This window comes from Cygnus atratus, chromosome 5, assembly GCF_013377495.2.
Source record: "Cygnus atratus isolate AKBS03 ecotype Queensland, Australia chromosome 5, CAtr_DNAZoo_HiC_assembly, whole genome shotgun sequence".
Taxonomy (NCBI): Eukaryota; Metazoa; Chordata; class Aves; order Anseriformes; family Anatidae; genus Cygnus; species Cygnus atratus.
In genome coordinates, this window is record NC_066366.1 from 34,688,449 (window position 1) to 34,701,939 (window position 13,491).

At 49.7% G+C, this 13,491-nt stretch overlaps 1 protein-coding gene across 2 annotated transcripts in view; it reads left to right on the forward strand.

Moving 5' to 3' along the window:
- Nucleotides 1-1,378: 1,378 nt before the first annotated feature.
- Nucleotides 1,379-13,491, forward strand: part of CCDC9B (coiled-coil domain containing 9B) — a 50,200-nt gene continuing 38,087 nt past the window's right edge. The window contains exons 1-5 of one of the 2 annotated variants that reach the window (XM_035539814.2): nt 1,379-1,481; nt 6,278-6,391; nt 7,287-7,391; nt 8,113-8,175; nt 8,572-8,736. In XM_035539814.2, coding sequence (XP_035395707.1) covers nt 1,470-1,481; nt 6,278-6,391; nt 7,287-7,391; nt 8,113-8,175; nt 8,572-8,736 — 459 coding nt within the window. In that variant the 5' untranslated portion in view covers nt 1,379-1,469. The remainder of the gene's footprint in view (nt 1,482-6,277; nt 6,392-7,286; nt 7,392-8,112; nt 8,176-8,571; nt 8,737-13,491) is intronic. The other variant, XM_035539815.2, reaches the window with a different exon arrangement.

Here is a 13,491-nt window from a genome sequence, read left to right on the forward strand (position 1 = left end):
AGCATCCTTCCAGATCCCTCTGGCTCAGGTGGGTTCCCAGGACGAGGAAGGGCTTTGCATGGCTCCACACCTGCACAGGCTTCTCCATCACAAACCTCTTGCTGGGCACTTGGGCTCTAGCAAGGCTCTTGTGTCTTTCTCCCAAGTTTCCATCCACAGGAGAGTCTTCATTTCCTTCCTCAAGCCTGAATCCAGAGGCACTGCCTCTGGAAATGGCTTCAATTTCCTTTCATCATTGGAGAAGCTACTGATTAATATGGGTCAGTCTTTGCCTCTAAGCACTTTAGCTAAGCCATGCTTTCCCCTCCTTTAGTAGCCCTGCTCTCCAGTAGTTAGAGTTAAGTGCAGAGGAGGGGCCAGGTTCAAAGTTCTTCAAAGTCTTTTGAAAGTTTCCCTTTAACCGTGCTGGATCTGGGGTTGAGCTTTCTGGATTTTGTGAGGGGTTGACCTGCTCAAAAGCATTAGAGGGGATAGGTACCTGCAGCAGAGGAACTCCTTTTTTAATGCTACGACATGAAGACAGAGCAGGACTCTCATTAAGTTTGGGGTGGGGGACAGTCCTTGGGCAACGAAATATCCCCCTGTGTGCTTCCAGCTCCTGTTCACCTCTTGGAAGGTCTGGGTCTCTCTGGAGGGCGAAGGAAAAGGCACCTGTCTGCGATGAGGGCGGGCATAGCACATAGGATAGGGCATAGTGCAGAGATGAGGGCTTGAGTGGGGCAACCCAAGACAAAGCAGATAAACGCTGCCTGTTTCAGAAAGCCCCTCTGTGACTCTTATGGGGTCCTTTTGGCAGGTTTCAGTGGGGGCTTACTGAGGGACCTTCTCCCTTAACTGTGCTTTTTGCCACTCACAGTGGCAAGCTGACAGCATATAGCCCACAGCACCACTTCTCCCCCCTCCCTGAACGAAAGACGCCTTTTTAACACAGGGAAATAATTCCCAGAGAATAATGAAAATAAAGAGAAAAAGGCGAGTCTGGCACTTGTTTTCCCATGAAGGCTCATGCACATACTCGCACTGACAAGACATTCAGGACCCCAGATATTTTCACAATTCCCCGCCAGGCGTGCAGCTAGCCATGCATAACAAATAACACGACCCCATGAATGGCCACGAAGCGAAGTCAAGCTGTTTGCCTGATCCATTTTTCATTGTTCGCTAGCTTTCTCCACTTTGAACGAGGGCTTGTGGCATCAGGAAGTTAAAAGGAGCCAGGAGGGGGGAAAAGGGGGAGTGTTTCTTTTAAAAAGAGAGTGAGATCGGAGAGGAGGACACAGGCACTCAAAACCCTGTCTGCGCTTGGTATATTAGGCAGCCAGTGCTCTTGGCTGGGAGCCCAGGCGAGGCTTTTGTAATCAAAACATGATCTTGTATGCTGTGCAACCAGTGCTGAGAAAGGCCGTCTGATGGCTCTCCTCTTTTAGCTCTGCGCTGGAATCCGCCGGGCTTTGCTGCCGACGTCCGACATGCACCGAGCTGTGAGTGCCTTTGGGGTCCCGGGGGGGCGCGGGGCAGCGGGGGCTCTCGCCTAAAAAGACCACAAAATGACTTGCGCTCAGGGTGGCCTTTTGGTGCTTGTGGCTTTGTTGTTTTTTTTTTTTATTATTATTATTATTTTTAATTTTTTTTATTCCTTGCCTACAGAGTGTAAATGAACCCTGCTGCGTCATGGGGGGGAGGGTACTGGGGGGGGGGGTCGGATTTTGGGTGCCGGGGCTTGCATGTCGCAGGTTGCGGTGGCTGGCTCAGGACAATGTGCTCCCGGGTGGGTGGGAGACTGGAACAGAGAGCACCCAGCTGGGGAGGGCTGGATGTTGCCCATCCCAGCAAGGGTTTCAGTCGCAGCTGTCAAGGCAGAGAATATCTCTTAAAAAGAGCGGATGCGTTTGCTCGTGCAGAAGAGTGTTAGCTCGAGCCCCTGCTCCTCTCTTCCCGTCCCTCCCCCCAACCTCCTGTCCCTCGCTCTTTCCCACCCGTGCTGCCTCCGAGGGCTCTCACTGGAGAGGCAGATGGTCGGAGAGGTATGCAGGAAAACGCTGCATGCAGACACAGCCCTGAGCGAGACACCCCTCAGCCCCCGATGAGCTGCACCGCGTGTGTGTGTGTGCCACCGGGGCGCGGGGGCACGGCAGAGCGAGATGTCGGCATGTAATCGAAGCGCGAAGGCGCTTGCTCCCCATTTTTCCTTCTGTGACATTTTATTTGGGATAGAAGCAGGCCTCCCCTTCTGCAGCTCTGCCTCGCTATCGAGGAGGAACCGGGCTCGGCTGCTTTCTGATTCAAAGCCATCGCGCGGTTGTTCTGCCAAAGCCATTTATAACTCGCCCATCGCCGTGACATACGGGCACCTTGCTTCCCCGGAAGAGCTTTATTCTGGGAAGGGCGCAGTGTGGCCACTTCTCGTCCTGAGCACCAGCTTCAGCAGGGGCTGGGGTGGCAGCTTCATTCCCGCGGCGAGAGGCGGACACGTCTCCCCAGCCGTCGGCCGGCTCGGTGCGGTGGCTGGCCAGCAAACGCTGACTTGGCTGCCTTGCACAATGGGTGAGCCCCTGCGAGCCGCTGTGTGGGCTCGAAACACTGCTCGGCGCCTCTGCACCCCGTGGGATGCTTGGTGGCCCCGGGGGCTGCGAGGAAGGGGCATCTGCGGCTCCCCAGCACTCGCTGAAACATCACGCAGAAGTACCCTAATGGCTTCATTAATAATGTGGAGGTGAAGTGATGAATACCAGCGAAACTTTCCTCTGAGTGATTTGTTTCCAGCTGGAAATAGAAAGACCCCTTCCCCCCCGCAGTAGCTGTGCGGCAATGCAAAATGTTGACAAACGTGCAGGGAGGCAGAACGGCCTGGCAGGACTTCTCCATCTTTTGCCTGCTAACAGAGAAGAGCGCAAATACAGTCTCTGCAGGAGTTTCTGAATTCTGCCCGAGCGGGCGGCTCCGTCGGACTTTGTTCAAAGTGATTCAAAGATGAAAGGGGTGTGTTTGAGGGCATGCACCGCTTTGATCCCACCCTCAAGCAGCCAACACCCCAGCACCCGGCAAACTCCAAACCTGCCAATTTAGAGCTCACAGAATAGCTTCTGTTCAGGTAAACACTGAATTCAGCTTTAATCAGGCTTGCAAAATGGCCACGAAAGTGTATCCACCCACGTATACAATCTACTCACCCATCACATACCTGGATGATGGATGGCGATGGGAAAGCTCGTTTCATTCTCTGTAGACCTTGACAAAATCCCATTGTCCACCAGAAGAACATGGGGGAGTGGTTTAAATGTCCCAATTGTTCCACCTGAACATGAATGTGTTCCTGTGTCCTGGCAAAGCCGCCCTTGAAGATGTGCTTGTGCAAACTGGTTTTCCTGCCTTTATCCTCTCTGGTCTCTGACAACATCCACATCCAGCCCACCTCCTGCTCTGTGATGGTATCATGCTATCGACCTTTAGTCCCTCTCTCCAAAGAACATTGTGTGGGGAGATTTCTGCCCCCTCCATCGCCCTGTTCTTGGCAGTGATGGTCCAGATCAAACACAGGTCTGCTTGATCAGAGCTGAAATGTCATTAGCTCTGTTTTTGTTTTTTTTTTTTTCTTTTTTTTTCATGTAGAGCCCTTGAAAGGAATACCTTGCATTGCAGGGATGTGCAGTGATTCAGCAGCTGGATCCCTTCCTTTGAAAGCGAGCGTTGGCCATGTACAACAGCAGATGATTTGCAGCCCCGGTTCCCAGGAGCCCCGTGACACTGTTGGAAGAGCAGCGATGCTAACCCCTGGCTGAATTCCCATGTGCTACCTACAGTTATTTTCCACATTAGCATGGCCCAGGTTCTGCACCAATACAGGACAAAACCACAGCACAGCCACTACCAAAGGGCTGGTGGATCAGACGTGCCCCTCTTCTTACTTCTGTCCATCTCCTGGGTAGCCAAAAACCTTGTAACATTAAGACAGTAATTCCTCCAGCTCATCCAAAATCCTGCTCTCTCAAGTGGGCAGGATATTCCTGTGCATTTCCCATCCCGGTAAAATGCTAATAACTCCACTGTAAGAGACACAAAAAATCAAGGGTCAGGTTCACAGCACCTAAATCCAGCCTCGTTTGATGCACGGGCACACTGCAAACACAGCTTCAGGAGGCTGGAGCCCTGTAAGTCTCTGGATGAGGTGCACAAACTTAGCTGGGAACATGGAGCAGAGTCAAAGGCTTTCCCTCCCCTGGGCTACAGCTTTGTGGTTTTACTCTTTCCTCTCAAGCCTCGTGCTTCTCACTGTGTGTTTGCTCAGTTTAAGAAAAACTTTGTCTGACAGCACCTTCTCTGGATACCCACCACTCCACTTTTTCCTCTGGTGACCTAATTAGGACCAGGCAAAAGGCAGGAATGCAAGAGAAACACTCCCTTCCCAGGAAAAGGGCCTTATGAGCCCGCTGGCTATGGCTCGAGGCTGGACCCCAGGCACGGCGGCTGTCAGACCCAGATCCCGTGTCCCCAGCTGCCGTGGCTAGACCCTGACGTATCCTTCCCCGAAGGAGGTCACACCTGCTATGTCATGATTAATGAAGGAAAAACCCCTCCGGCCTGTGCAGAAGCTCTTCCCAGGCTTTGCTGCTCTGGCTTTCACCAGTGGGGCTGACAGGATTACTAGGGAGGACGTTTTTGTCCGTGGCTGCAGGTAGAGTTAAAAAAAATATATATATGTAATTCATCTGCAAAATGGCACTCAAATGCTACGGAGCAAGCCGTGGAGGATGCTTTGGGGGTTTTGCCCTTGGGATGGGCACAGGTGGGAGCTGTCAGGCCTGGAAGAAGGGAGGGCAGCAGAAATACTTGCAGTGATGAGGTCCTGTGAAAATGAGGAAACTGATGATTGTCCTAAAGGTCTTGTTATTTTTGTGAGGAATTAGGAAGCCAACAGGGACGGGGAGGGCTTTGGCAAAAAGCATGCGTCACTAATGCGTCATGGGGAAAAACGCTTTAGTGATTCAAGAAATTTCAATTGGTTTTCTTTGCCAATTAACCATCTATTAATGCTGGATTCTGGCTTTAAGAATAAACCCAACCAAACAGACCCTTAGGAAAAAACACCCCGCTCCCCTCCCAGCACCTCTCCCCCTGTATTTTTGCTCCCCGGCCCTGGCCCTTTCAGGCAGCACCAGGGCCCCCCCACTGGCAGCAGCCCCTCGAGGGTCCCTGCTCAGCCAGACCCCCTCTCCTCCCTCTCCAGAAGGGTCTTCCTCTTCTTTACCTCCTGCTGTGGCCTCACTTCTCCATTTTTATTAAATCTGCTTCCCCAGAGGTGCAGTGCCCACCCCTGAAGGGGGCTGCTCGGGTGAGGAGCCCGGGTGAGAGCACTGGTGCTGGTCTCAGAGGTTTCTGAGGCTGGGGTTGGAGGTGGGGCCCAGCTTTCTCCTTGGGCCCCATCTTTTCTTTTTTTTTTTTTTCCTGGTGCAGGTGTGCTGCAGATTTGCTGCAGTGCTCCCACAGCAGATTTACTGCACAGGACCAAACAGCAAGGCAGGCAGGCTGGGGGTAGCCCAATGGCTGGAGCTGCAAGGGCCCAAAACAGATATCCAGTGCCTGCCCATAAACCTAGGGTTTTCTTTCCTCCCCTCGCCGGTCTCACTTTGTCTCACCCAGCTGCGTGTGAGCAGAGGAGAGGCACGCAGATGCTATGCTGATAAGGAGAGCACAAAAACACTGTTTAAAAATAAACCTGTAGTGCCTCGGAGATCTCAGCTCTGCCACCTTGCTTTTCCTGTAAACACCAGGCAGAGGCTAGACGAAATGGATCAGCTTGCTGCAGCGAGTTGATACCCATCAGCATTAATTTCCACCAGACGCTGCTGTCACTAGAATTTAGAAATCTGCTTTGCAATTCCCTGCGGTAACCAAGGTGCTGGCTGAATGCAAACGGAGGGCACTGGGTGTGCCTGGCAGCACCTGAACCAGCAGCAGGGAGAGGTCTCATTTACTAAGTGCTGTGTTAACTCTGGAGCCTACTGCCAGCCATCAAAGTAGGCCATCGCGTTTTTGCTCCAATTACCTCACTGCCAAAGAGAAATGTTTTAAAAAAATAATAATAATAAAAAAAGGGTTGATTCTGTCAGGAAGAATTCAACTATTCAACTAAAAAGGTACAGTGTCCTTTTAAGTGGAGGTCTAAGGGGAGAAATGGGGGGCAAAGACCCTTCAGCTTTCCCCCCATCCAAGCAGAAGGATGAGGTTTGTGTCCTGTTGGTACGATGACTGGGAAAAGCTTTGCTCCTTCTGTTTTCAGGATGCCGCAGTGGATGATGCCGTGCTAAGGAAGAAAGAACAGAAAGATGTTGAACTTGATAAGAAAATCCTGGCTTTGCGGAAGAAGAATGAAGCGCTCATACGCAGATACCAGGTACGTCTACTTGACTCTTATCTTCCCCACCTCTGTTTTGAATCCTCACAGTTTGCTGCATGAAGAAAACAGTCAGCAGTGTAGGAACAACTTGGTTAGATAACATTATTACACAGGATACTGTTTGGAGCAGGTGTGCCAAGCTCTGCCCTTTGCTACGGCTCCTGAAATTGGAAACCAGGCTTGCTGATGTCTCCATTCCTACATCAGCATTTCTTCTCACCCTACTTTCTTCCTCTGTCTCTATCACACCTTTCCCACCTCTTTACCTGTGCACAAAGCCTCTTGGCTTTGGAGCTGATTAACATTTGCCAGCTGGGCAGGTAGTCTTGAATCCAGCAAAGAGCTGTTTTGTCTTAGACCTAGAGCTGAAGGACTCAGTGGAGTTTTGGACTGGATCTTGCTTAGAAGATTTATTTCCTTTGATACCAGAGGAGCCATTTTGGACCTTTTCTGGTGACGGCAACAAAATGGTACCTTGCTGAAAGCTATAGGAAGGACTGAATGCTACAAGCAGTCAGGGAGAGGAACCCTCACTCCATATGAAATGTTACGCACCTAACTACCATCACTTGGCTTCTAGAAGCTGCCTAGTAGATAGGCAGATCACAGCCACCTTCTTCTGGCAAGACATAATGCCCTGGCCCCAGCCTGGCATGGGGACCCTTGTTTTTGTGCACAGCTCTCACTTTCTGCAGGCCTGGTGTGTCTCCCAGCCTCTCCATATGTTCCAGCCACTGTCACCCCTTCCAAGGGTACACGGAAGGGACACAAGTTGGTCCATTCCCTTTCAGAAGTGGAGGTGGATCCATTTAGGAGAAATTCTAAACAGGAACATGGACAACCTCTGTAGAGAGACAGGTTCAGGCTGACGATAAAGACATATCTGTTTCAGGAAATAGAAGAGGACAAAAAGCGAGCTGAGCAGGAGGGAATGGCTGTTACTTCCAGGAGACCCAAGCAAGACGGACTCACTATTACCATCACCAAAGCTCACAACGTAAGTGCTGTCTACAAGCCAGCTCTCACTCCAACAGGACCTCCACAAGTGGCATTGCTGATGGAGACAGCCTCCACAGTAAAGCTCTTTCAGGCACGGGACATAGCTCCTAGAGGTCCCTGAAATGATATAAGAGCTTTGCAGAGATGTGTGCCCAAACTGATGTTTGCTGATCCACGCATTTCCAGCCATGCCCAAGCACCAGTACCCAACGTTCAGAATGAACAGGCAGGAAGATGAATGAGTATGTGAACAGGCACATTTGGCCCTGGATGGGTCCCGGGTATGAACATTGCTGCAGATGTGTAGGCAGGACGTGTCACCATGTGTGTGTGTCATTGGAGGTGTCAGGAATGCATCTGAGGATACTTGCAGGCTGGGCAAAGTCGCGTTCTCCTTAGGCAAAGCAACTTGCAAAGCAAATAGCCCTTTGCTGCTCTGGGGCTTTGAGTCAAATGCTGCAAGTCCCAGGCATCCTTCCTGACTGCACCAAATCTGTGTCTGGCAAAGCCTGTCCTTCTCTCCTGGCAGTGTGGGAGCTGGTAAATCACCAGGCCAGTCCTGCATTAACCCCCGGGGGATGTCCAAGGCTGAGCTTCAGCCTGCGCAGTCAGCACTCCTGGGTTGTCAGATCCAGGCTAGTGCATTGCTCACTTCATCACGCCCTGGCCCTTGCTTTTCTCTGGAGGTGCGTTGTTGCACACGTTTTTCTCTCATACAGGACCTGAAAGATGCAATTACCCAGACTGAACACTATGGACAAGATAGCCCAGCCCTCTCGATGGTGAGCACAACCCTCAGGAGCCATCCACTTGGCTTCCCAGGCAATCTCCATCAGGACTTAGGCTTTCCTGATCTAACTCAGAGTGCTGCAGAAAGAGAGGAGGATGACATTTGTTTCCTAAAACTCTGGCATTTTAGTCTGAAATGTCAGATTTGTAAGTGCAAAGGATTTTCTAGACCCTCTGTAATTGTGGCTTTTGCTGCTGAGCAGACAACGAGCCCCTTGTTCCATAGGAATGTCACGGCACAGTGCCGGGCACAGAAAACTTCCTCAGGGCAAGGCTTGCCATTTCCTTAACTGGCCTACCCTGCTCGTGGGCAGGTGTGTTTGGGGAAGAGGGACGCCCCAGTGAGCTGAGGGGCCGGGATTTGCTCATAGAAGTGCTTCATTTCCCAGGACAAAAGGGTGGTGAGCGAGAAATGGAGTCCCTGTCCTACGACCCCTGGATTCGGCATTGGCAGTGAGGAAGAGGAAGAGGAGGAGGAGGAAGCAGATCATATGTTCACATTCAGAATGGGAAAGAGGATGCAGCTGGCTGTTACCATGGACAACAAAGCCAAGGTGAGCAGGGAAGAAGATTACAAAGGGGCTTCTGTCCTGCCTCTCACTTGAGCTTTCTGCTCAGCCTGTCCCCCACTGTCTCCTCTCTGAATGGAATAGATCCCCTCCCATTCCTTTCCTCTCATTTCTCGATCCCTCGGCACAGCCTCAGTCTACACCTCGAGTTGCCACGCGCTGTGTTTTCCTCCCCATGTGTGATTTGCTGGAATCAGCCCCCAGGCCTTGCTAAACCTCCCTGCAGCTCCTTCCATAGCCCATGCAGAGCCCTTTCTGGGAGAGCAGATGCCTTACTGCCGACCACTTGGGCCAGCAGCAGGGTGTTAAACTCTGTTGCTGTGCCTGGAAAGGGGATGGAGATAAGTGAGAGCCCAGATAGATTTAGCTGCATTGCTCCTTAACTATTCCCGGGGAGGCAATGATGTTTAGTGGTAAAAATAGCATCATTTCTCCCTGTTGCTCTATTCCAGAAAGTCCTAAACACAGAATAAAATCCAAAGTGACATGAGTATCAGTTGCAGCTGCCAATGTGCTGGGCAGCAAATGCGCCCCAGTATTTTCAGACTTAATTAGAAATTTTGCGAAACAGAAAAAGTAATTGAAAATGATCATGCCAGAACATTCCTTCCTAGGTGCTACCCCTATCTCTCGTGGAGTCTGTGCATCTAGATGTAATGATTTTTTGAAGTTTTGGCAGGAAGGATTTGGTAAAAGTTTGGCAGTTAGTGTTGGCAATATGCCCAAGGAAATATGCGCCTGTACGAGCTTCACGCTCTTATTTACCTCTGGTATATCCCAGGGAAATGATCCTGTTCTTGCTGGAGTTACTGAGTTTGGCCACTGAGATCAATAGGAACAAGGACCAGAAATGCCACCTCCCCTGGAAAAATGTAATACCTGCATGTGCACCTGCACCTGCATGGGAACTCAGGGAAGCCCTCTAGTTAGTGAGCCTCTGGAGAAGGTTACTGCTGCAGCTGGTACATTTTCTTGATGTTTAATATATTCCACAAGAACACAGGAAGCAGAGTTATCTGTTAATTGATTAACACTAATTAGACACCAGAGAGACATCTGGAGACACACCGCCAAGATGAGCACGGACCCTTTGTGCAGACCGTGCTCATGGGAAGCAGACAGAAAGCCTCAGCCATCCATCCCCTGCCTCTCTAAGCCACTGGGGCAGACGAGGTCAGCCCATTTCTGCCAGCGCAGCACCAGGAAAAGGAAACGGTGGCAGCAAACGTTGCTCCCCCGGAGCCCCTTTTAGGCACAGCAACATGCTTGGCCCACAAAATCTGAGAGGGCTTTTGTGAAGCGAGGTCCAGGCCAAAGCCATTTCCCAGGGTAATGATGTGAGCCCCCACCCTTCCTGCTACCCTGGCGCTTTGAGGTAGGAGTGCTGAAAACCTTGGCTGTAAACAAAAGGCAGAGAGCCATTTACTCCCTCTGAGGCAGCTTGGAAATGTTTTCCCAATTTTGTGCCTCGAATGCCTTTTCATTTCTGTTTCTCCCTGACCTAGCTAGCCTTTCTTTCCATAAAGAAGTAGGCTACAATCACTGCACCATTATGAAGTCATTGTATGTTACCTTGAAGGAACTGAATCATTTTGGAAATAATGTAGCTTTCAGAATGATTTTTCAGGAGAAAGAGAATGAGGCCTCTCATTTCCTTCGTTCCAAATACATAACCAGTAGCGTGAACATCCCTTTCAAATGAAATCGCATTCCATAACAACCAAACCACCTTCTAATACAAAAGAAATAAATGCCTTTTTTTTTTCTTAGAATAGAGGATACATAGAAATCCCTCATTACTGACTGAACTTTATCAGTGAAATATTTAAGTGTCCTCCAAGGTTTCTCATGGCCATGTAGTTGTATGCGGGAGACTTTCATTTGAAGCAATTACATTTGCAGAGTGAATGCCTCTCACAGACAGGCTGTGTCCCCTGGAGCCCTTTCCATAATCTACAGCTCAGAATTCAAATCCTAGATGGGGATTTGTATTAGCGCAGAGCACTGGCGGCTAAAGCACATTGCTGCCTTAAACTCTGCACCAATGTTTTTCAGCATGGCCAATTAATAGACCTCTGAGATTTTTCTGCCGGAAATGCAGACCTCGATGGAAACTTCCCATAAGTTCCCTATTGTATGGTATATACAAATTTGCCTGCATTAAGTACCTTTTTCAGGCCTTAGCAACCCCCCAGGGTCTCGTGAGTGTTGGTGTAAAGCACAACCCAGCAGCCTGACTTGACGACAGAGGAAAACTGATTTATTGCTGAATGTTCCGGTGGCGTCAGTTCAGAACATTCCTTTAGTTACCTTAAATTTAGTTCTTCAAATGGGTGAGTAGGAAGAGCGTGGAACTGTACTGGGTGAGAGGGGAAAATTACCAGGATTTTGGACAAAATTGTGTTTGCTGTCACATGAAGTACAATCTCATTTGTTACTACTGCTCTATTAAGGCATCCTCTGGGCTGCTGAAGGTTAAAAGAGAGTGTAGATAATTTGCCTCAGCTTCCCAGTGAGCAAGGCTTCACCAGGTGTCCGCAAAGAGACTTGCTTGGTGATACTGGAATAACAAAATAGGCCTATTTCATTTGCCTCACCAACATTTTTCCTATGACCACTGCAAGGTTCAAGCAACAGAGCAGCTGGGCGGTGCAGAAAACAATTTGCACTAAAACCTCAATGTCACAAAGCACTACAAAGGGAGAAGCTCCAACGGAAAGGCAGCTGGAAAGTTGTATAAACTGGACAGAACTCCAGGGTATGTCTTTGTTCCCCATGTTCTTTTTCTTGACACCCCTCAGGTGGGCATTTTTAACACTACCTTTGCCATCTGGGGCATGCCTCAGCCGTAAGAGGGGCATTTCTCCATTTACAGATTCTCAGCGAACAGTTTCCAGGGTGTAGCTGTCACGAGCGGTGTAGCTTTGCCTGCCTGCAGCTAAATAGCTAGTGCCAGAGTCTCAAATCTCACACAGGCAGCAAGTGAGCAGGGACAGGTCCCGTGGAGGGGAGGAGGTGGCTCTGCCAGGCACTGCTGCCTCTTTGGGCCCTGCTCCCTGTTCCCATTGGCTCTGCACGGGCACTTTCCTCATCTGACATCCCTCGCTTTGAGAGCTAGCCCGCTGAGGGCCAGGATTTCCCAATGTGGGACAAGCAATCTAGGAAATCTCTGATATTCTTAAAATAGTAAACGAGCAAAAGATGTGCTGGCATGTTAAGCAGAATGTGCCTTCAGGCGACCCATCTTAGCCAAAAGTAGCATGGGGAGGGAGGGAAAAGGGTATTTCATAGAAAAGTCAGTGGTCTCCCACTCCTGTATAAGTCTAGCTATCACTGCTCTGCTAAAGAGATATTTCCTGTATCAGCCTCTCGGCCTTCCCTGCCATCTGCTCCATAAACTGCAGGGTTTAATGGCTTTGCCAATGTGCCAGCCTTCCTACTGTGACTTTTAACATATAATGTCCCTAGGAAGGTGCCACCTTCCTGTAAATCCACTAATGCGCTTTGGAGCTTCAGTTTCGTTCACTGTATTTGGGTACAAGCCCCTCTGCACTGGTTCTTGGGTTTTCACATAGTGGCTGTTGTTTTTACTCATGCCCTGTGTCCCTCCTCAGGAAGGACTTTCTCAGGCAGTAAGGGATTAGCCCATCTTTCAGACATACCCACTCAGTGCTGAGCCTCCCTGGCAGGAGTTACTTGTGACCGTGTTATTTGTCCAAAGGACAGGTCATTGCCACCTAAACACCTAAAAGAGCTCTAGGGTATGGCTGTTGACTTAAGCTAGAATTAATGTTTGATGTACAAGTGATGGACTAATAGCTTGCTATTACCCTACTAAGCCATCACTGGACTTGCTTTCTTCATGAAAAACGAACAAACAAAACTAAATAAAACAAAATTAAAAATAATAATAATAAAAAACTTAACCGAGATGCTAAACACCTTGTATTGGTCCTTTGCTTAGGGCAGGGCAGCCCAACTCACCGGTTCATTAATTAACCTCACCAGGACAGCCTGGAATTACTGCACATGCCTGCTCAGGGTTTAACAGAAGGGAACATGTATTGCCTTGAATGCCCCAGGAAACTCAGAATTATCCCTGGAGCAAAGGTATTTCCTGGGAATAATAACAATTGAAGAAAAAAGTAATGTACAGCTTCAGCACCAAAGTAAGTACCAGGCTTGAGCAATTCAGTGGTTCCAAGGCAAAGTCAAACCCTACTTTCAGCCTCTGATTCATGCCAGAAATAGAGCAGGGAAACAGGACAGCAAGCAGTTCAGAGCCTATTCTGCAAGGCACAATGGATCCGGCTACCTTCAGAGGTTACCAGTAGCTCTCAGCTCTTCCCCAGGCAATTTAGTCATGGAAAACTGAGCCTTATGCAGGGGGTCTAACTTGAGTTGTTCCTGTGATTCCCAAGAACTTTGCTCTTATGGTGGGAGAACACTGTCCTTTGTGGGACTCTTTGCACACTGAGGAAGCAGCAGTGCATTGCTTGGGTTGCACAGTTCCTGGGTGGCAGTAGGCAGCCTTCTTGGCTCAAGGGTTGCTGACAGGGAGACAGAAGCTGGGGAAAAGAAAGAAAGAGATTTTTGCATAGAAAATTGCCTTACAGATTGCCTTGGGCAATTGCCCAGATTGCTTTATAGAGACCTCCACCCAACAGACATGAGTGAGGAAGAGGTTTTGAGAAGAGGACAGGCTGGTGTGGGGAGAGAAAGAAGAGGGGTACAGTCTTG